The sequence below is a fragment of the Eublepharis macularius genome, chromosome 10, assembly GCF_028583425.1.
Source record: "Eublepharis macularius isolate TG4126 chromosome 10, MPM_Emac_v1.0, whole genome shotgun sequence".
NCBI classification, from domain to species: Eukaryota; Metazoa; Chordata; class Lepidosauria; order Squamata; family Eublepharidae; genus Eublepharis; species Eublepharis macularius.
This window is the reverse complement of record NC_072799.1, coordinates 60,972,650-60,996,713: the sequence shown is the minus strand read 5'-3', so window position 1 is coordinate 60,996,713 and position 24,064 is coordinate 60,972,650. Positions and strand designations below refer to the sequence as shown.

At 48.4% G+C, this 24,064-nt stretch overlaps 1 protein-coding gene across 2 annotated transcripts in view; it reads right to left on the bottom strand.

Moving 5' to 3' along the window:
* Positions 1–315: 315 nt before the first annotated feature.
* TMEM144 (transmembrane protein 144) overlaps positions 316–24,064 on the bottom strand; it is a 58,827-nt gene continuing 35,078 nt past the window's right edge. For both annotated transcript variants that reach the window (XM_054990699.1, XM_054990700.1), the window contains 3 exons: positions 5,503–5,600; positions 3,313–3,366; positions 316–1,667 (listed from right to left, as the gene is read on the bottom strand). In XM_054990699.1, the coding sequence (XP_054846674.1) occupies positions 1,584–1,667; positions 3,313–3,366; positions 5,503–5,600 (236 nt within the window). In that variant the 3' untranslated portion in view covers positions 316–1,583. The remainder of the gene's footprint in view (positions 1,668–3,312; positions 3,367–5,502; positions 5,601–24,064) is intronic.

The window sequence follows — 24,064 nt, the reverse complement described above, 5'->3', positions numbered from 1 at the left end:
TAAAGTGTAGCCACTAATCATGTGGGGGGAAAACGGTCTTGAGTAAATTCACAACTTAACATCCAAATCAGGTCTGTTCATCAAATTCATACAGTGAATCAACTCACATGAGACATTTAATTATTTAAATATTTAAAACTGATCTTAATTAAATTAATTAATTTTAATTGATTTTTTTACATTTTTAAGTCTAGCATACATGAAAAAATCCAGTTATTCGTAGAAGCACCTCAGGAATCCCAACAGATATATACACACTGTTAACTGCACAAAATTGACTAGAAAACTGTTAAAACATTTTAAAAAACAACACCCTTGATTAAAGTTCAACTTTAATAAACCATAAATGATTTTAACATAAGGAACAATAAGGGATATTAATACACAACAGAATACACATTAGTAAACAATCCAGTAGCACCTTTAAGACTAACCAACTTTATTGTAGCATAAGCTTTCGAGAACCACAGCTCTCTTCATCAGATGCATGTGGTTCTCAAAAGCTTATCTACAATAAAATTGGTTAGTCTTAAAGGTGCTACTGGACTCTATACTATTTTGCAATTACAGACTAACATGGCTAACTCCTCAGAATAAACATTAAAATAATATAATACGTGGAAAAATATAAATGAAAATCTAAGTCAATGTTCTTTTGAAAGATAACCGATACCATAGTTATTTGGTACCGCTGCGATCCTACTTTGGTAATAAAGATCTGTTTGACCTCATAGGAAGCTTCCTTGTATTGAATGAAGCTGTTGATTATTCCCAGTATGACTCGCAGCACCACACAATATCTACCTGAAATCCTTTAACTGGACATACTGAAGATTGAACTTGGGACTTCACACTTACAATATATGTGTTAGATCCAACCAGCTTTTCCACTGATGAAAAAGGGAGAGAGCCCACTTTGACTATTGAAAAGGTTATGGTAGGGATAATGGGACCTGCATAAAAGTCATGGGATGGAGGCTGTAGCAAGAAAGATAACTGAATGAGATGGGAGTGAAAAAGCTGCCTGGACTCAATCCCATGTGTTTTATCACTAAGCTATGGGCCTTCGACAAATGCGTGGCTTCCTTTTATTCCTTGCTCCTGCACAAAGGACTTCGTGTTTCACAAGGACTGCTGCTTATGGCTATGCTTCAAAGAACCACATGGTAAGCCCCTGTTCTGAAACTCAGGGGAACTGGGAGTGGGCTCCAATCCAGGTATCTGAAAACAACCAGTATCTCCAGATATAGTGATCCTTGTTAAGAAGTCCTCTGTAAATATGAAAAAGAAAGACAGCATGCTCCATAACACAGATATTACTTCCCTGCACCAATAATACTTCAGAGAATCATTCTGAGTCAGATTTCATTCCACGATAGTCCAACCTTTAAGCATTAAAAAGATTTCTTCTTATTTTTCCGAACACAACGAAATCATCTGCATTTAGTGCAAATAGTTCTTGATTTACGGACTCTCTCACTAGTGAAAGTGACGGTATTTGTGATCCAAGAAAATATACAATCTTCTGGCATAGCTTAAATGCCTTTATTGCTGCTGCCATCTGTTGGTTCAAATTATGTTCTTCAAACTTTAGAAAAAGCTGTTGAGAGTGACCCAGCCAAAATAACACAAAAGGCTACTAAGAGTAAAAAATAATTTTTCAGACCCTGAAACACAGAGGGGAGGGTGGAAAGAACAGTATTATTTCCCAGAAAACAAATGAGCAATTAGGTTTGTTATAGTACATTGCAGATAAGCAAATATATTGTAAAATGTGTGTTTGCAGGAACATACTCTATATAAATATTAGTGGCAAGCTAATGTCTACTTCATAAAGTGCAAGCACAAAATTTGGCAAAAGAATCTGGAGAGCTGTGGTTATCGGAGGCTTATACTGCATTGGAATTGGATGGTCGAGCTGTTTTGCTGCTACAAACTAACACGGCAAACTCCTTTGAAGCCAACTGATCCCCACACCAAAAGGAGATGTTTACATTTACTAGCAAAGGAATGTTTTGGTTGCATCCTCCCTCTCCCCCACCTAACTGCATCTTCTCTCTCCTCCCTTCCTCTTCTATATTTGACCAGTTTCTGTACCATGCATCTGACGAAGAGAACTTGATTCTCGAAAGCTTATGCTACAATAAAATTGGTTAGTCTTAAAGGTGCTACTGGACTCTTTTTGATAAAAACCAACAGGACTGATACTGCCAAGGGATGTACAAGTATTAAAAGTAGGAGTGTAACACGTAGCGATTCTTTAAGCACTCTGCAGCGCCATCCTCAGCAGGGCTTAGAAGGGTGTAACTCTGCCTAAGATGGCACTGTTGGTGTTCATCTCTGTGGTGAAAGGAAGAATTATGCAGCACACAGGGTCATTAACAGCCGCTTTGTTCCAAGGGAAAAACACTCTGGGGAAGGGGGAAGAAGGGTGAGGGGACAAGGAGGCGTTTAAACTCCCTCCCCCCACTCCCATTGTTCCACCACAACTTCACTCCCCAGGGGATCTTGAGGAATTTCTGCCCATGCAGACATGACAAAGGAGGAACTCCAGGACAAAGGGGGAAATGGTTTTGATGGAGGAATTTGAGGGGGAAATGGAAGGGTTAAACAGCTCCTCCTCCTCCTCCTGCTATTTATTATTCCAAACTGCCCCTTCTCCATATAAGAATATATGAAGCACCCTGTGGAGTCAGACCAATGGTCTGTCTAGCCCAGGAGCTTGTTTCTCAGTAACCAACAGGATGCCCCACAAAATGTACAGAGGCCATAGCTTCCTTCCATTACTGCTTCTGAAATTTGCATTCAGTTGCCTCTGAACATGAAGGTCCCCAAGGCTTTTTTTCTGGGAAAAGAGGTGGTGGAACTCAGGGTCACACAATGACGTCACTTTGGGTCAGCTGGAACAAGGGGGGAGTTTTTTAAAGTTTAAATCGCCCTCGGCAAAAATGGTCACATGGCCGGTGGACCCGCCCCCTGATCTCCAGGCAGAGGGGAGTTTAGATTGCCTTCCGCGCTGCATACTGAGTACTGGACATTTATTTGTATCTCTACCTGCCTGATTGCTCTACCTGCCTCCCTTTTATCCTTACAACAACCATCTTGTGAAGGAGGTCAGACAGAGAGAGAGGGAGACGGACTGGCCCAAGGTCACACAGTGAGCTTCCATGAGAGGAGATTTCAACTTGGCTCTTTCAGGTCCTAGTCCAGCATTCTAACTGATACAGCACACTGGCCTATGAAGAGAATTACAGAACTCTTTCTTGAGTTGCAACTATGAGAGAAAAATAATTAGGATGTTGTGAATCTTACCTTTATTTCTTTAAAGACCAGGACTCCCCACATTGCAGCTATAAAGCCAGGACCCTGAATAACAAGTATAATATATAATAAATACGTACAATCTCATTTGTTCATGAACATTTTGTTAGAGATCAATCATTTAAATTTAGTCTTGCGTTCATTAACATGTAATTGTGCTGTATACTGTCACTCTTAATCATGACAGGAGAAAGAAAATGAGAACTTTCTGGGGAAAAGCATTTGAGTAAGACTTGCCAGAGGGTCAGTCCAGGAATAGGCTTAATATTTCCCACAGACCAAATTGTACAGTAGCTTCATTTTTTCTGCAAGGGTCAACAGGGTCTAGATTAATCTAGATCCAGAGGAGTTAGCCATGTTAGATGCATCTGGTGAAGAGACCTGTGGTTCTTGAAAGCTTATGCTACAATACAGTTGGTTAGTCTTAAAGGTGCTACTGGACTCTTTACTGTTTTTAGATTAATCTACTTTTTCTTGCTTATCCTTCAACGAGCTGCAGGTGGTGAATACTGTCCTTCTCCCAATCATTTCATCATCTAAACCATTCTTTGAGGCAGATTAGACTAAGGTCCTTTTCCTATGAGCTCTTTAACACACTTTGGCTCCTGAAGACAAACGGATTTTTTAAAAGGTTTTACAAGTTAAAGCCTAGATCCAGTTGCAACACTTGTGCTGCTTTGAACTTTCCCCATATAAATCTCCTCTGATTTCTGTCCATACCAAAGCAAGTAAAAGATCATGGATGCAATCCAAAGAACACTTTCCTTGGAGCAAACCCCACTGAATAATGGGTTTTATTTTGAGTAGACATGCTTTGGATTACTCCCCATGACTTCTAAGTTTCAAACATAACCCCATACCTGCCTATGCATTTACTGCAGACATGCTTCAGATTATATTCATTATAGGTCTTGATCATGAAAAAGCCACCTGCAACCCAGAACCATAAATCTTGTGATGCTATTACTGTTTGTACACATCACAAAATAACTCCCTAGGAATCCTTGGTGGCATAACCAGGCCAGTTTCACAAGAGTAGAAAGTACACATATTTGTCATTATAACCCATCCGGTTGCACAAAATTCAAAATAAGTCATTGTTATGAAAATGGCATCATTCCTCATTCTTTTTCTCCATTTTCCTATCTCATTCTCAAACTACTTTTCAAGGTTTTCCTATTTCTGTTACTCAGGACAGAGCCATTGCTCATTGCACACCACAGGCATTTGTTACCATAGAAACAAAAAGCTTCCTATTTTTAGGCCTGTGATGCCCAACAGCCAGAGTATTTGTTGAAAGTTCTTTTCTATTGCCAGTTTGACCTCAATTATACCATCACACTATATCTCAATACGGGTGAAAGTATCTTTGATTTCCTTCTGTCTGGAGGAGGACAAAATATTGTTTGAGGAATGCCATCTAGGAAGCTTTGAAACTTGTAATTTAATGTACCATACTCATCAACAGGTCCAGAACAAGCATGGAACCCTGTGATGAACTGTGTAGGATGAGGAGATTTGTTTTAATCATTTGCCCCATCCTTCATCACCCTACTTTTGCAGGACAAAGGGGGAAGAAATAAAAAGAGTAACTTGACCCCACTTCTCCCCTTAAATTGCCAAAATTCTCCTACGACCACTTCAGGGCTTCCTTTGTTCCCAAGTGGCCACTGGAGAAAGATTCCTTCCTCAACCTCCCACCATGGTGACTTTAGAGGAAAGGGAAAGGTTTAGCCTTCTTTTACTCCTGTATGACAAAGGAGGTAGGTATTCGGGCTCAGAGACAATACATTTGAGGCTAATTCACAACTTCCCGTGCCCCCACCTTATATCTTGAGGGGAAAAGATATAATAGGCTTCATACTCATTCTTCCCCCTCCATTTAGACTCAGTATTCTAGTGTTCAGTGCCCTGGGAATCTTATTTACAGACAATCAAACAGATTCTGGTACAGGGCACCTGTTTTGTATAAGTAGGGAGCAATCACATCTGAGATGAAACAATGTTCTGTTAAAACAAAAGGAAAATGAGAAGAATGCAGCCTAACATGCTACTGAGATGGGTTCCTTGAGGCTGTCTGCAAAATTTCCAAAGCAAAGGCAGGAATGGGTGCAGCACAGGATGCAAAAGGGCCCACAGTTTACATTATTTCATGAAGAAATGCATTTCAGAAGAACTTACCGCAGTAATTATTGGAAAACTAACCACAGCACTGAGGTAACGATTTGCCAGGAACCAACAGCAAGTGGCTATTGCCCACAATACGCCAGATACAAATCCTAACAACAGACATGGACATATTATTACATAATACATCTATCACTTATGCTATGCATACTATGTAACAAAAAAACACATCACATTAACAAAAGAGTACAGTCTCAATGTTGGAGATCCCATAGCACTTCTGAAATTTGGGAAAGGGATGAATACCAGCATAAAGCAGCTGCCACGGTGGGAACAAATCACAAATGTTTGGCAGTTTATTTATTTAGAACATTTCTATGCCCCTTTTTCACCCAAATAGGGTCCCTAAGATGGAGAGCATTAATACAGCATTTTAAATAAGGTACATATGAAATATTTAAATATTCAAATTATAAAAATACAAACATACATAATACCACAAGCAGAGAGGAGGGCCAATAACAATTATTGGAGGTATGCCAAATAATCAAAAAAGTCTTCCCCTACAGGCACAAAGCAACAACGGAGGGAGATGAGTCTTCCAGGGGAGAGGTTGGAAAGGGGAGAGCCAAGAGGACAGAGGAAAGGAGACTGAGGAGGAGGAGAAGAAACAACTGAGAACTTCTGATCTGGTAATTCAGCTCCTTCCCTCCACAAGCTGTACGTGGGCTTTCTCTGTGGTGGCCCCCCACCCTGTGGAACGGCCTGCCTGAGAAGGTCAGGAGAGCCCCCACTCTCCTGGCTTTCTGCCAATGATGCAAAATCAAAATATTCAAAAAGGCTTTTTACTCAGATAGGAAACGCTGTATTGTAGAGAGGGGGATCTCCGATGATCCGCTTATGAGTTAGACCTCACCACTATCGCATTAAATTCCTACTAATGCTATGTCATTGTGAACTTGTATCCATTTACCCTATGGCATTGTTTATGGAAATGTTCCTGATATTGACTGTACTATTTTCACACCGTGTAATTCGCCTGGAGTCTCAGTGAGAAAGGCAGACTATAAATGACATAAATAAATAATAAAATAAATGTAATAAGCTTCTTTGACCAAAGGTCCATCTTAATAGCACTTTAGGGAGATCGTTATCGCTAGGAATTTAGCAACATATTGTGTTATTTTAGGATCTGAATCTGCCAACAGAAAAGAGATCACCTAACGTTCTTTGGGAAGCTGATATTTGGCCAGAATAGGCATAAAAATCTAGGTCTCTGGTACAGTCCATTGATCACAGAAAGGCATGAGATGATCTATAGTCTCTATTGCCCCATATGCACAGGAAGAGAAACCATGTGAGAATAGAGTTTTAGTAAAGCCCCCTCCCCATCCAGTTTTGCAATTGGCAAAATGTCCCATCTACCACCACCACAAGCCTAGTGTCTGCCTCTGATTCTAAATGTACAAAATCTAAAGTAAATGGCAACAGTGGAGAACGGGAGTTTGTACAGGAGAGTTATTTCAAATTTACATGTACCTTTAACAATGAGAGAGAGGCTCTGGTCTCGTAGCAGGTCTAACCAAGTGAACACTCTCCTTAACAACTGGTGAGCAGGTGAGGAGTGCATGATCTTGCCCCTCCCCAGGAAGAAAGAAGGGACAATATTGCCCAAACCAGACCCAGCTTTGTGTAGAGGTTAAGAGTGTGGGACTCTAGTCTGGAGAACTGGGTTTGATTCTGCACTCTTCCACTTGGAGCCAGCTGGGTGACCTTGGGTCAGTCACAGCTTCTAGGAGCTTTCTCAGCCCCACCCACCTCACAGGGTGATTGTTGTGGGGATAATAATAACATACTTTGTAAACCACTCTGAGTGAGTATTAAGTCATCCTGAAGGGCAGTATATACATTGAATGTTGTTGTTATTGTTATTATTTCTCAAAAGATCACAGTAGTCCAGATATCACAAGCTCCCCCAAAATATAGTATCAATGATTGGAGGAAAATTGTTTGGAGCCAGAAACATCTAGGAAGGTCCTCATTTCTCTTTTAGTAAAAACTGTGCTGTAAGGGGCTGGCTTGCCTGTGTGTGTGGTGGGGTGGGAGGTAGAACCAGAATGAGCAACTGCTTCCCATGGAGACAAAAGAATGTCATGGGCAGTGACAGTTGGTGAATAAGAAGAATGTTAGAGAGGGACAAAATAAGAGGCATAGAAGATGCTGAGGCAGAGGAGGAGGAAGAGAAAGAACGCTTCACTTGAGTAGAAAGTAGGCTTGCCAACTCTGGATTAAGAAATTCCTGGAGATTTGGAGAGTGAATCCTGAGGACAGCAGAGTTTAGGCACAGGAAGGACTTCAGAAGATTATAATGCCATAGGGTCTACTTTCCAAAGCAGCCATTTCTCCAGGGAAACTGATCTTTGTCATCTGGAAAGTGCTTGTAATTCTGGGAGATCTCAAGCCCTCAACCGGAGGTTGGCAATCTTAGTAGAAAAAGAAAAATGGGACCATTTGACAGCAGATTGCGAATGGAGTGTTGATCTTTTGGCTGAGTAATATGAACAGACTCCAGAGTTCAATATTAACAGGGATGGTTATCTAGCAGCCAAACTACATATAATATTGGAGTTCTAGGAGAGGGTATGTTCATTTCTGAACCAAGGCTACAGTGTTGAGGAAGCGGGGAGGGGAGATTAACTCTTCTCTCCTGTGCCATTTTCCTCACAGATATCCCCCACCTCCACAGGTTGCTATTGGACTCAGAATGGAGAGAAGTTAGGTATTTGTATTATGTCTTTTCCTAACTAGGACATAAAGAAGCTCCCCCCACCCCTGGCCGCCACACACACACACACATTCATACATCCCATAGCAGCCTTGGGGAGGAAGTTAACATGCAGTTAGGCCTGAAACCAGCAGGGACCAGAATCCTAGCTTTGGGGGAGAAGACGACAACAATAAATTCAAAGAAACTGACCCCTCTCTTGTTTGTGAATGGATAAAGATGTGAAGAAATGGGGGAACTTGCTCAAGTATGTAGAAACTGAGAGGGAGCAGTTAGATTTCTAGTTAGAAAAAGGTAACTTGTTTACATATATTAGTCTAGATGAATGGTTAACAGCAAGATACAGAGAAGTATTAATACTCAGAGGGTATAAATTAAGTATTCCCAGGTATCTGAATCCCTGCAACTGTGTTTGCTTAACCAACCTCTTGACACCAGATTGCACATTAACAAAAACTAATTTCTGTTGTTAAACAGTATCAGGTCATTTAGTTTGAAGGCCTGCCTCCCCTAAAGAAAGAGAAAGGATTCCTATTCTGAAAAGTTTTCTCATCTCTTTTAGATGAAATAGTAAATGGAGCCGAAATCTAGTGACTGCCAATTCAGACACTCAGTTAATCAACTGGCCTAGGGATTGATTAATCTCTCATTTAAGTTGATTTAAACTTTAAGCCCTACTTGTGAATCTTGTCTCCATATGGGGCCAGAGCTGGGCAGCCTTATTGTTTGCTCAGCATGACAAGCAGCCTGCACCATCTCTCTTGTGACCTCACAATGAGATTGCCATAAAAACCCAGAACTGTTTGGGACCAAGTCAGAGCTTCTGAAGACTTCAGCTTATCCAGATCTCCTCTATTTGGCAGGTATAAAATCCGTGCAGAAGTGCAGGACGTGTGACGCCACTCATGCTGGCCTCCCTAATCTGCCAGAAAGGCCACCTTATTATTCTAAGGGGTTTTTTAAAGTTGCTTTTGAGAGTTACCCCTTTAATATACTTCTGCTCTTACTTTTTTGAGGAATTTAGATATAACTTTTCCTATCCAGGCTTCTATTCTTTTTTTAGATTTTATATCTGAAATTATAGAATTGCTTGAAAGTTGAAAATGAAAAGGATATGGAAATTTGGTGAATGACGCAACACACCTGGATAAAATAATAATCTCAGTCCAGATGTGCAGTATTTTAACAATATAGTAAAGCACTTAACAGAGGATACTCCCTTAAAAACTCCAAGGACGGGACGAGGACTACAATGAGAATGACCATCTCAGCATAATTGGTGTGAAGCGAATTGCTTTATCCTACAATAAAGAACCTCCCTTAGGATAAGAAAACTTCAAGAGCCACTGCAAAAGGAAGGAAAAATAAGAATGGTGGAGAGAGTGAAGGAATTTCAACACTGGAGACTGTTTCAAGTAAGACTGTATCCTTAAAAAGAAAAGGGAAAGGAGCACTTATATGCTCAATATAGTACAGCCAAGGGGGCTGACTTTCTGACAGCTCAGACGAACGACCAGCTTGCTTACCTAGTTAGGGGACCTGACTGGTTGGAAGCTCAGAGCAACCACCAGCCTGTGTACCAACCTTTGGGGAGCTGACCAGCTGGCAGCTCAGACCAACGAAGAAGAAAAAAGGGGGTGTGGGGGAAGGTACCCACAAACTCAACCCAAACAAGCAGGGGAACGTAAATGGGGTCAAGTAACAACCTAACTATATATATATATATAGAGAGAGAGAGAGAGAGAAAGTATTTATTATAAATGTGCACAAATGTAGATAAAAATGAGTTTAAATCATAAGGCCTGTATATGCTAAAACTTGCTAAAACATCTCAAGGTACAGATGATGGTACAGTGCAATGACCAACACAAATAGACCAAGGTACAGTAACAAAAAAAAAACACATGACCAGACACGTTTAAACCCTAAGGTCTTCCCCAGGGGATCGTTGGTCCTTTGGGGGAACTGACACGCTGGCAGGTAAGAGGAACGACCAGCCTGTTTACCAAGTTTGGGGAGCTGACCAGCTGGCAGCTCCGACCAACAACCAGCCTGTTCACCAATCTATGGGGAGCTGACCAGCTGGCAGCTCAGAGCAACGACTAGCCTGTGTACCAAGTTTGGGGAGCTGACCAGCTGGCAGCTTAGACCAATGACCAGCCTGTTTACAAAGTTTGGGGAGCTGACCTGCTGGCAGCTGAGACGAACCACTACCCTGTTTACCAACTCTAGGGGAGACCTGACCTGCTGACAGTTTAGACCAGGGACCAGCCTGTATACCAACCTTTGGTGAGCTGACCAGCTGGCAACTCCGACCAAAGACCAGCCTCTTTACCAAGTTTAGGGAGCTGACCAGCTGGCAGCTCAGACCAACGACCAGCCTGTGTACCAAGTTTGGTGAGCTGACCAGCTGGCAACTCCAACCAACGACCAGCCTCTTTACCAAGTTTGGAGAGTTGACCAGCTGGCAGCTCAGACCAACGACCAGCCTCTTTACCAAGTTTAGGGAGCTGACCAGCTGGCAGCTCAGACCAACGACCAGCCTGTTTACCAAGTTTGGAGACCTGACCTGCTGACAGTTTAGACCAGGGACCAGCCTGAGTACCAACCTTTGGTGAGCTGACCAGCTGGGAACTCCGACCAATGACCAGCCTGTTTACCAAGTTTGGGGAGCTGACCAGCTGGCAGCTCAAACAAACAACCAGCCTGTTTACCAAGCTTTGGGGGAACTGACCAGCTGGCAGGTCACTGGAATGACCAGCCTGTTTACCACGTTTCTGGAGCTGACCAGATGGAAGCTCAGACAAACTACCAGCCTCTTTACCAAGTTTGGGGAATTGACCAGCAGGCAGCTCAGACCAACGACCAGCCTGTTTACTAACGTTTGGGGAGCTGGCCTGATATCAGCTGAGACGAACCACTACCCTGTTTACCCAACCATAGGGGAGATCTGACCAGCTGACACTTCTGACCAGGGATCAGCCTGTATACCAAACGTTGGTGAGCTGACCAGCTGGCAGCTCAGACCAACGACCAGCCTGTGTACCAAGTTTGGTGGGCTGACCTGCTGGCAGCTGAGATGAACCACTACCCTGTTTACCAACCCTAGGGGAGACCTGACCTGCTGACAGTTTAGACCAAGGAACAGCCAGTGTACCAACCTTTGGTAAGCTGAGCAGCTGGCAGCTAAGACCAAAGACCAGGCTGTTTACCAAGTTTGGGGAGCTGACCAGCTAGCAGATGAGACCAACAACCAGCCTGTTTACCATCCTTAGGGGGAACTGACCAGATGGCAAGTCAGACAAACGACTAGCCTGTTTACCAAGTTTCGGGACCTGACCAGTTGGCAGTTCTGACCAACGACCAACCTGTATACCAAGGTTGGGGAGGTGAACAGCAGGAAGCTCAGACCAACAACCAGCCTGTGTACCAATCTTTGGTGAGCTGAGCAGCTGGCAGCTAAGACCAACGACCAGGCTGTTTACCAAGTTTGGGGAGCTGACCAGCTGGCAGCTCAGACCAACAACCAGCCTGTTTACCAACGTTTGGGGAGCTGATCGCCTGGCAGCTCAGACAAACCACCAGACTCTTTAACAAGTTTGGGGAATTGACCAGCAGGCAGCTCAGACCAACGACCAGCCTGTTTACCAACGTTTGGGGAGCTGTCCTGATATCAGCTGAAATGAACCACTACCCTGTTTACCCAACCATAGGGGAGATCTGACCTGCTGACACTTCGGACCAGGGATCAGCCTGTATACCAACCGTTGGTGAGCTGACCAGCTGGGAGGTCAGACCAACAACCAGCCTGTTTACAGAGTTTGGGGAGCTGACCAGCTGGCAGCTGAGATGAACCACTACCCTGTTTACCAACCCTAGGGGAGACCTGACCTGCTGACAGTTTAGACCAAGGACCAGCCTGTGTACCAACCTTTGGTGAGCTGACCAGCTGGCAGGTCAGGGCAACGACCAGCCTGTTTACCAAGTTTGGGGAGCGTACCAGCTGGCAGCTCCGACCAACGACCAGCCTGTTTACCAAGTTTGGGGAGCTGACCAGCTGGCAGCTCAGACCAACGACCAGCCTGATCACCAATCTATGGGGAGCTGACCAGCTGGCAGCTCAGAGCAACGACCAGCCTGTTTATCAAGTTTGGGGAGCTGACCAGCTGGCAGCTTAGACCAACGACCAGCCTGTTTACAGAGTTTGGGGAGCTGACCAGCTGGCAGCTGAGACGAACCACAACCCTGTTTACCAAAAAGAGGGGAGACCTGACCTGCTGACAGTTTAGACCAGGGACCAGCCTGTATACCAACACTTGGTGAGCTGACCAGCTGGGAACTCCGACCAACGACCAGCCTCTTTACCAAGTTTGGAGAGTTGACCAGCTGGCAGCTCAGACCAACGACCAGGCTGTGTACCAAGTTTGGGGAGTTGACCAGCTGGCAGATCAGACCAATGACCAGCCTGTGTACCAAGTTTGGGGAGCTGACCTGCTGGCAGCTGAGACGAATCACTACCCTGTTTACCAACCCTAGGGGAGACCTGACCTGCTGACAGTTTAGACCACGGACCAGCCTGTGTACCATCCTTTGGTGAGCTGACCAGCTGGCACCTCCGACCAACAACCAGCCTGTATATCAAGGTTGGGGAGATGAACAGCTGGAAGCTCAGACCAACAACCAGCCTGTGTACCAACCTTTGGTGAGTTGACCAGCTGGCAGCTAAGACCAACGACCAGCCTGTTTACCAATGTTTGGGGAGCTGATCAGCTGGCAGGTCAGGACAACGACCAGCCTGTTTACCACCTTTCTGGAGCTGACCTGCTGGTAGCTCAGACAAACCACCAGCCTCTTTACCAAGTTTGGCGAATTGTCCAGCTGGCAGCTCCGACGAACGACCAGCCTGTTCACCAATGTTTGGGGAGATGGCCTGATATCAGCTGAGATGAACCACTACCCTGTTTACCAACCCTAGGGGAGACCTGACCTGCTGACAGTTTAGACCACGGACCAGCCTGTGTACAAACCTTTGGTGAGCTGACCAGCTGGCATCTCCGACCAACGACCAGCCTGTATACCAACCTTTGGTGAGCTGAGCAGCTGGCAGCTAAGACCAAAGACCAGGCTGTTTACCAAGTTTGGGGAGCTGACCAGCTGGCAGATCAGACCAACAACCAGCCTGTTTACCAACCTTTGGTGAGCTGAGCAGCTGGCAGCTAAGACCAAAGACCAGGCTGTTTACCAAGTTTGGGGAGCTGACCAGCTGGCAAATCAGACCAACAACCAGCCTGTTTACCAAGTTTGGCGACCTGACCAGCTGGCAGGTATGACCAACGACTAACCTGTATACCACGGTTGGGGAGATGAACAGCTGGAAGCTCAGACCAACAACCAGCCTGTGTACCAATCTTTGGTGAGCTGACCAGCTGGCAGCTAAGACCAACGACCAGCCTGTTTATCAAGTTTTGGAAGATGACCAGCTGGCAGTTTACACCAACAACCAACCTGTTTACCAACGTTTGGGGAGCTGATCAGCTGGCAGGTCAGCACAAAGACCAGCCTGTTTCCCACGTTTCTGGAGCTGACCTGCTGGCAGCTCAGACAAACCACCAGCCTCTTTACCAAGTTTGGGGAAACGACCAGCAGGCAGCTCCGTCCAACGACCAGCCTGTTCACCAACGGTTGGGGAGATGGCCTGATATCAGCTGAGAAGAACGACTACCCTGTTTACCAACCCTAGGGGAGACTTGACCTACTGACAGTTTAGACCAGGGACCAGCCTGTGTACCAACCTTTGGTGAGCTGACCAGCTGGCACTTCCGACCAACGACCAGCCTGTTTACCAAGTTTGGGGAGATGACCAGCCGGCAGCTCTGACCAATGACCAGGCTGTATACCAAGGTTGGGGAGATGAACAGGTGGAAGCTCAGACCAACAACCAGCCTGTGTACCGACCTTTGGTGAGCTGAGCAGCTGGCAGCTAAGACCAAAGACCAGGCTGTTTACCAAGTTTGGGGAGCTGACCAGCTGGCAGTTCAGACCAACAAACAGCCTGTTTAACATCCTTTGGGGGAACTGACCAGCTGGCACGTGAGACGAACGACTAGCCTGTTTACCAAGTTTGGGGACCTCACCAGCTGGCAGCTCTGACCAACGACCAACCTGTATACCAAGGTTGGGGAGATGAACAGCTGGAAGCTCAGACCAACAACCAGCCTGTGTACCAACCTTTGGTGAGCTGAGCAGCTGGCAGCTAAGACAAACGATCAGCCTGTTTACCAAGTTTTGGAAGATGACCAGCAGGTAGTTTACACCAACAAACAACCTGTTTACCAATGTTTGGGGAGCTGATCATCTGGCAGGTCAGAACGACCAGCCTGTTTACCACGTTTCTGGAGCTACCAGCTGGCAGCACAGACAAACCACCAGCCTCTTTACCAAGTTTGGGGAATTGACCAGAAGGTAGCTCAGACCAACGACCAGCCTGTTTACCAACGTTTGGGGAGCTGTCCTGATATCAGCTGAAATGAACCACTACCCTGTTTACCCAACCATAGGGGAGATCTGAACTGCTGACACTTCAGACCAGGGATCAGACTGTATACCAACCGTTGGTGAGCTGACCAGCTGGCAGCTCAGAGCAACGACCAGCCTGTTTATCAAGTTTGGGGAGCTGACCAGCTGGCAGCTTAGACCAACGACCAGCCTGTTTACAGAGTTTGGGGAGCTGACCAGCTGGCAGCTGAGATGAACCACTACCCTGTTTACGAACCCTAGGGGAGACCTGACCTGCTGACAGTTTAGACCAAGGACCAGCCTGTGTAACCAACCTTTGGTGAGCTGACCAGCTGGCAGGTCAGAGGAACGACCAGCCTGTTTAACAAGTTTGGGTAGATGAACAGCTGGAAGCTCAGACCAACAACCAGCCTGTGTACGAACCTTTGGTGAGTTGAGCAGCTGGCAGGTCTGACCAACGACCAGCCTGTATACCAAGGTTGGGGAGATGAACAGCTGGAAGCTCAGACCAACAACCAGCCTGTGTACCAACATTTGGTGCGCTGAGCAGCTGGCAGGTCAGAGCAACGACCAGCCTGTTTACGAATTTTGGGGAGCTGACCAGCTGGCAGCTCAGATCAACGACCAGCCTGTTCACCAATCTATGGGGAGCTGACTAGCTGGCAGCTCAGAGAAACGACCAGCCTGTTTACCAGGTTTGGGGAGCTGACCAGCTGGCAGCTTAGACCAATGACCAGCCTGTTTACAAAGTTTGGGGAGCTGACCTGCTGGCAGCTGAGACTAACCACAACCCTGTTTACCAGTTTCAGGGGAGACCGGACCTGCTGACAGTTTAGACCAGGGACCAGCTTGGATACCAATCTTTAGTGAGCTGACCAGCTGGCAACTCCGACCAACGACCAGCCTCTTTACCAAGTTTGGAGACTTGACCAGCTGGCAGCTCAGACCAACGACCAGCCTGTGTACCAAGTTTGGGGAGTTGACCAGCTGGCAGATCAGACCAACGACCAGCCTGTGTACCAAGTTTGGGGACCTGACCTGCTGGCAGCGGAGACGAATCACTACCCTGTTTACCAACCCTAGGGGAGACCTGACCTCCTGCCAGTTTAGACCAGGGACCAGCCTGTGTACCAACCTTTGGTGAGCTGACCAGCTGGCACCTTCGACCAAGGACTAGCCTGTTTACCAAGTTTGGGGAGATGACCAGCTGGCAGCTCAGACCAACAACCAGCCTGTTTACCATCATTTGGGGGACCTGACCAGCTGGCAGCTCTGACCAACGACCAGGTTGTATACCAAGGTTGGGGAGATGAACAGCTGGAAGCTCAGACCAACAACCAGCCTGTGTACCGACCTTTGGTGAGCTGAGCAGCTGGCAGCTAAGACCAAAGACCAGGCTGTTTACCAAGTTTGGGGAGCTGACCAGCTGGCAGTTCAGACCAACAAACAGCCTGTTTAACATCCTTTGGGGGAACGGACCAGCTGGCACGTGAGACGAACGACTAGCCTGTTTACCAAGTTTGGGGACCTGACCAGCTGGCAGCTCTGACCAACGACCAGCCTGTTTACCAACGTTTGGGGAGCTAGCCTGATATCAGCTGAAACGAATCACTACCCTGTTTACCCTACCATAGGGGAGATCTGACCTGCTGACACTTCAGACCAGGGAGCAGCCTGTATACCAACCGTTGGTGAGCTGACCAGCTGGTAGGTCAGACCAACGACCAGCCTGTTTACAGAGTTTGGGGAGCTGACCAGCTGGCAGCTGAGATGAACCACTACCCTGTTTACGAACCCTAGGGGAGACCTGACCTGCTGACAGTTTAGACCAAGGACCAGCCTGTGTAACCAACCTTTGGTGAGCTGACCAGCTGGCAGGTCAGAGGAACGACCAGCCTGTTTAACAAGTTTGGGTAGATGAACAGCTGGAAGCTCAGACCAACAACCAGCCTGTGTACGAACCTTTGGTGAGTTGAGCAGCTGGCAGGTCTGACCAACGACCAGCCTGTATACCAAGGTTGGGGAGATGAACAGCTGGAAGCTCAGACCAACAACCAGCCTGTGTACCAACATTTGGTGCGCTGAGCAGCTGGCAGGTCAGAGCAACGACCAGCCTGTTTACCAAGTTTGGGGAGCTGACCAGCTGGCAGCTCCGACCAACGACCAGCCTGTTTACCAATTTTGGGGAGCTGACCAGCTGGCAGCTCAGATCAATGACCAGCCTGTTCACCAATCTATGGGGAGCTGACTAGCTGGCAGCTCAGAGAAACGACCAGCCTGTTTACCAGGTTTGGGGAGCTGACCAGCTGGCAGCTTAGACCAATGACCAGCCTGTTTACAAAGTTTGGGGAGCTGACCTGCTGGCAGCTGAGACTAACCACAACCCTGTTTACCAGTTTCAGGGGAGACCGGACCTGCTGACAGTTTAGACCAGGGACCAGCTTGGATACCAATCTTTAGTGAGCTGACCAGCTGGCAACTCCGACCAACGACCAGCCTCTTTACCAAGTTTGGAGACTTGACCAGCTGGCAGCTCAGACCAACGACCAGCCTGTGTACCAAGTTTGGGGAGTTGACCAGCTGGCAGATCAGACCAACGACCAGTCTGTGTACCAAGTTTGGGGACCTGACCTGCTGGCAGCGGAGACGAATCACTACCCTGTTTACCAACCCTAGGGGAGACCTGACCTCCTGCCAGTTTAGACCAGGGACCAGCCTGTGTACCAACCTTTGGTGAGCTGACCAGCTGGCACCTTCGACCAAGGACTAGCCTGTTTACCAGGTTTGGGGAGATGACCAGCTGGCAGCTCAGACCAACAACCAGCCTGTTTACCATCATTTGGGGGACCTGACCAGCTGGCAGCTCTGACCAACGACCAGGTTGTATACCAAGGTTGGGGAGATGAACAGCTGGAAGCTCAGACCAACAACCAGCCTGTGTACCGACCTTTGGTGAGCTGAGCAGCTGGCAGCTAAGACCAAAGACCAGGCTGTTTACCAAGTTTGGGGAGCTGACCAGCTGGCAGTTCAGACCAACAAACATCCTGTTTAACATCCTTTGGGGGAACGGACCAGCTGGCACTTGAGACGAACGACTAGCCTGTTTACCAAGTTTGGGGACCTGACCAGCTGGCAGCTCTGACCAACGACCAGCCTGTTTACCAACGTTTGGGGAGCTAGCCTGATATCAGCTGAAACGAATCACTACCCTGTTTACCCTACCATAGGGGAGATCTGACCTGCTGACACTTCAGACCAGGGAGCAGCCTGTATACCAACCGTTGGTGAGCTGACCAGCTGGTAGGTCAGACCAACGACCAGCCTGTTTACAGAGTTTGGGGAGCTGACCAGCTGGCAGCTGAGATGAACCACTACCCTGTTTACGAACCCTAGGGGAGACCTGACCTGCTGACAGTTTAGACCAAGGACCAGCCTGTGTAACCAACCTTTGGTGAGCTGACCAGCTGGCAGGTCAGAGGAACGACCAGCCTGTTTAACAAGTTTGGGTAGATGAACAGCTGGAAGCTCAGACCAACAACCAGCCTGTGTACGAACCTTTGGTGAGTTGAGCAGCTGGCAGGTCTGACCAACGACCAGCCTGTATACCAAGGTTGGGGAGATGAACAGGTGGAAGCTCAGACCAACAACCAGCCTGTGTACCAACATTTGGTGCGCTGAGCAGCTGGCAGGTCAGAGCAACGACCAGCCTGTTTACCAAGTTTGGGGAGCTGACCAGCTGGCAGCTCCGACCAACGACCAGCCTGTTTACCAATTTTGGGGAGCTGACCAGCTGGCAGCTCAGATCAACGACCAGCCTGTTCACCAATCTATGGGGAGCTGACTAGCTGGCAGCTCAGAGAAACGACCAGCCTGTTTACCAGGTTTGGGGAGCTGACCAGCTGGCAGCTTAGACCAATGACCAGCCTGTTTACAAAGTTTGGGGAGCTGACCTGCTGGCAGCTGAGACTAACCACAACCCTGTTTACCAGTTCCAGGGGAGACCGGACCTGCTGACAGTTTAGACCAGGGACCAGCTTGGATACCAATCTTTAGTGAGCTGACCAGCTGGCAACTCCGACCAACGGCCAGCCTCTTTACCAAGTTTGGAGACTTGACCAGCTGGCAGCTCAGACCAACGACCAGCCTGTGTACCAAGTTTGGGGAGTTGACCAGCTGGCAGATCAGACCAACGACCAGCCTGTGTACCAAGTTTGGGGACCTGACCTGCTGGCAGCTGAGACGAATCACTACCCTGTTTACCAACCCTAGGGGAGACCTGACCTCCTGCCAGTTTAGACCAGGGACCAGCCTGTGTACCAACCTTTGGTGAGCTGACCAGCTGGCACCTTCGACCAAGGACTAGCCTGTTTACCAAGTTTGGGGAGCTGACCAGCTTGCAGCTCAGACCAACAACCAGCCAGTTTACCATCCCTTGGGGGAACTGACCAGCTGGCAGCTCAGAGGAATGACCAGCCTCTTTACTATGTTTGGGGAGCTGACTAGCTGTAAACTCAGACCAACAACCAGCCTGTTTACCAACCTTTGGGGGAACTGACCATATGGCAGCTCCGACCAACGACCATCCTGTTTACCAAGTTTGGTGGGCTGATCTGATGACAGCTGAGACGTACCACTACCCTGTTTACAAACCCTAGGGGAGACCTGACCTGCTGACAATTTAGACCATGGACCAGCCTGTTTACCAACCTTTGGTGAGCTGACCAGCTGGCACCTGCGACCAACGACCAGCCTGTTTATCAAGTTTGGGGAGCTGACCAGCTGGCAGCTCAGACCAACAACCAGCCTGTTTACTATCCTTTGGGGGAACTGACGAACTGGCAGGTCAGAGGAACGACCAGCCTGTTTACCAAGTTTCGGGAGCTGACAAGCTGGCAGCTCAGACCAACAACCAGCCTGTGTACCAACCTTTGGTGAGCTGAGCAGCTGGCAGGTCAGGACAACGACCATCCTGTTTACCACGTTTCTGGAGCTGTCCTGCTGTTAGCTCAGGCAAACTACCATCCTCTTTAACAAGTTTGGCAAATTGTCCAGCTGGCAACTCCGACCAACAACCAGCCTCTTTACCAAGTTTGGAGAGTTGACCAGCAGGCAGCTCAGACCAATGACCAGCCTGTGTACCAAGTTTGGTGAGCTGACCAGCTGGCAGCTCAGACCAACGACCAGCCTGTGTACCAAGTTTGGTGAGCTGACCAGCTGGAAGCTCAGACCAACAACCAGCCTGTGTACCGATCTTTGGTGAGCTGAGCTGCTGGCAGCTAAGACCAAAGATCAGGCTGTTTACCAAGTTTGGGGAGCTGACCAGCTGGCAGTTCAGACCAAAGAAACAGCCTGTATAACACTCTTTGGGGGAACTGACCAGCTGGCACGTGAGACGAACGACTAGCCTGTTTACCAGGTTTGGGGACCTGACCAGCTGGCAGCTCCGACAAACGACGAGCCTGTTTACCAACGTTTGGGGAGCTAGCCTGATATCAGCTGAAAAGAATCACTACCCTGTTTACCCTACCATAGGGGAGATCTGACCTGCTGACACTTCAGACCAGGGAGCAGCCTGTATACCAACCGTTGGTGAGCTGACCAGCTGGTAGGTCAGACCAACGACCAGCCTGTTTACAGAGTTTGGGGAGCTGACCAGCTGGCAGCTGAGATGAACCACTACCCTGTTTACGAACCCTAGGGGAGACCTGACCTGCTGACAGTTTAGACCAAGAACCAGCCTGTGTAACCAACCTTTGGTGAGCTGACCAGCTGGCAGGTCAGAGCAACGACCAGCTTGTTTATCAAGTTTGGGGAGCTGCCAGCTGGCAGCTCCGACCAACGACCAGCCTGTTCACTAATCTATGGGGAGCTGACTAGCTGGCAGCTCAGAGAAACGACCAGCCTGTTTACCAAGTTTGGGGAGCTGACCAGCTGGCAGCTTAGACCAATGACCAGCCTCTTTACCAAGTTTGGAGAGTTGACCAGCTGGCAGCTCAGACCAATGACCAGCCTGTGTACCAAGTTTGGGGAGTTTACCAGCTGGCAGATCTGTCCAACGACCAGCCTGTGTACCAAGTTTGGGGACGTGACCTGCTGGCAGCTGAGACGAATCACTACCCTGTTTACCAACCCTAGGGGAGACCTGACCTGCTGACAGTTTAGAACACGGACCAGCCTGTGTACCAACCTTTGGTGAGCTGACCAGCTGGCACCTTTGACCAAGGACTAGCCTGTTTACCAAGTTTGGGGAGCTGACCAGCTGGCAGCTCAGAGGAATGACCAGCCTCTTTACTATGTTTGGGGAGCTGACAAGCTGGCAGCTCAGACCAACAACCAGCCTGTTTACCATCCTTTGGGGGAACTGACCAGCTGGCAGCTCTGACCAACGACCAACCTGTATACCAAGGTTGGGGAGATGAACAGCTGGAAGCTCAGACCAACAACCAGCCTGTGTACCGACCTTTGGTGAGCTGAGCAGCTGGCAGCTAAGACCAAAGACCAGGCTGTTTACCAAGTTTGGGGAGCTGACCAGCTGGCAGTTCAGACCAACAAACAGCCTGTTTAACATCCTTTGGGGGAACTGACCAGCTGGCACGTGAGACGAACGAATAGCCTGTTTACCAAGTTTGGGGACCTGACCAGCTGGCAGCTCTGATCAACGACCAGCCTGTTTACCAACGTTTGGGGAGCTAGCCTGATATCAGCTGAAACGAATCACTACCCTGTTTACCCTACCATAGGGGAGATCTGACCAGCTGACACTTCAGACCAGGGAGCAGCCTGTATACCAACCGTTGGTGAGCTGACCAGCTGGTAGGTTAGAGCAATGACCAGCCTGTTTACCAAGTTTGGGGAGCTGACCAGCTGGCAGCTCCGACCAACGACCAACCTGTTCACCAATCTATGGGGAGCTGACTAGCTGGCAGCTCAGAGAAACGACCAGCCTGTTTACCAAGTTTGGGGAGCTGACCAGCTCGCAGCTTAGACCAATGACCAGCCTCTTTACCAAGTTTGGAGAGTTGACCAGCTGGCAGCTCAGACCAACGACCAGCCTGTGTACCAAGTTTGGGGAGTTGACCAGCTGGCAGATCTGTCCAACGACCAGCTTGTGTACCAAGTTTGGTGAGCTGAGCAGCTGGCAGGTCAGGACAACGACCAGCCTGTTTACCACGTTTCTGGAGCGGTCCTGCTGGTAGACAAACTACCAGCCTCTTTACCAAGTTTGGCGAATTGTCCAGCTGGCAACTCCGACCAATGACCAGCCTCTTTACCAAGTTTGGAGAGTTGACCAGCAGGCAGCTCAGACCAACGACCAGCCATTGTACCAAGTTTGGTGAGCTGACCAGCTGGCAGCTCAGACCAACGACCAGTCTGTGTACCACGTTTGGGGACCTGACCTGCTGGCAGCTGAGACGAATCACTACCCTGTTTACCAACCCTAGGGGAGACTTGACCTCCTGACAGTTTAGATCCGGGACCAGCCTGTGGACCAACCTTTGGTGAGCTGACCAGCTGGCAACTCCGACCAACGACAAGCGTCTTTACAAAGTTTCGGGAGCTGACCAGCTGGCAGCCCAAACCAACAACAATCCTGTTTACCAAGTTTGGGGAGCTGACCAGCTGGCAGCTCAGACCAACGACCAGCTTGTTTACCAAGTTTGGGGAGCTGACGAGCTGGCAGCTCAGGCCATCGACCAGCCTTTTTAAAAAGTTTGGGAAGCTGACCAGCTGGCAGCTCAGACCAACGACCAGCCTGTTTACCAACCTTTGGGGGAACTGACCATCTGGCAGGTCAGAGCAACGACCAGTCTGTTTACCAAGTTTGGGGGGCTGACCTGATGGCAGCTGGGATGAACCACTACCCTGTTTACCAACCCTAGGGGAGACCTGACCTGCTGACAGTTTAGACCACGGACCAGCCTGTGTACCAACCTTTGGTGAGCTGACCAGCTGGCATCTCCGACCAACGACCAGCCTGTATACTAAGGTTGGGGAGATGGCCTGATATCAGCTGAGAAGAACGACTACCCTGTTTACCAACCCTAGGGGAGACTTGACCTGCTGACAGTTTAGACCAGGGACCAGCCTGTGTACCAACCTTTGGTGAGCTGACCAGCTGGCACTTCCGACCAACGACCAGCCTGTTTACCAAGTTTGGGGAGATGACCAGCTGGCAGCTCAGACCAACAACCAGCCTGTTTACCATCATTTGGGGGACCTGACCAGCTGGCAGCTCTGACCAATGACCAGGCTGTATACCAAGGTTGGGGAGATGAACAGCTGGAAGCTCAGACCAACAACCAGCCTGTTTACCATCATTTGGGCGACCTGACCAGCTGGCAGCTCTGACCAATGACCAGGCTGTATACCAAGGTTGGGGAGATGAACAGGTGGAAGCTCAGACCAACAACCAGCCTGTGTACCAACCTTTGGTGAGCTGAGCAGCTGGCAGCTAAGACCAAAGACCAGGCTGTTTACCAAGTTTGGGGAGCTGACCAGCTGGCAGATCAGACCAACAACCAGCCTGTTTACCATGTTTGGCGACCTGACCAGCTGGCAGGTCTGACCAACGACTAACCTATATACCACGGTTGGGGAGATGAACAGCTGGAAGCTCAGACCAACAACCAGCCTGTGTACCAATCTTTGGTGAGCTGACCAGCTGGCAGCAAAGACCAACGACCAGCCTGTTTATCAAGTTTTGGAAGATGACCAGCTGGCAGTTTACACCAACAACCAACCTGTTTACCAACGTTTGGGGAGCTGATCAGTTGGCAGGTCAGCACAAAGACCAGCCTGTTTCCCACGTTTCTGGAGCTGACCTGCTGGCAGCTCAGACAAACCACCAGCCTCTTTACCAAGTTTGGGGGGCTATCCTGATATCAGCTGAGATGAACCACTACCCTGTTTACCCAACCGTAGGGGAGACCTGATCTGCTGAAACTTCTGACCAGGGATTAGCCTGTATACCAAATGTTGGTGACCTGACCAGCTGATAGGTCAGACCAACAACCAGCCTGTTTACAGAGTTTGGGGAGCTCACCAGCTGGCAGCTGATACGAACCACTACCCTGGTTTCCAACCCTAGGGGAGACCTGACCTGCTGACAGTTTAGACCAAGGACCAGCCTGTGTACCAATCTTTGGGGAGCTGACCAGCTGGCAGCTCAGACCAACAACCAGCTTGTTTACCATCCTTTGGGGGAACTGACAAGCTGGCAGGTCAGAGGAACGACCAGCCTGTTTACCAAGTTTGGGGAGCTGACCAGCTGGAAGCTCAGACCAACAACCAGCCTGTGTACCAACCTTTGGTGAG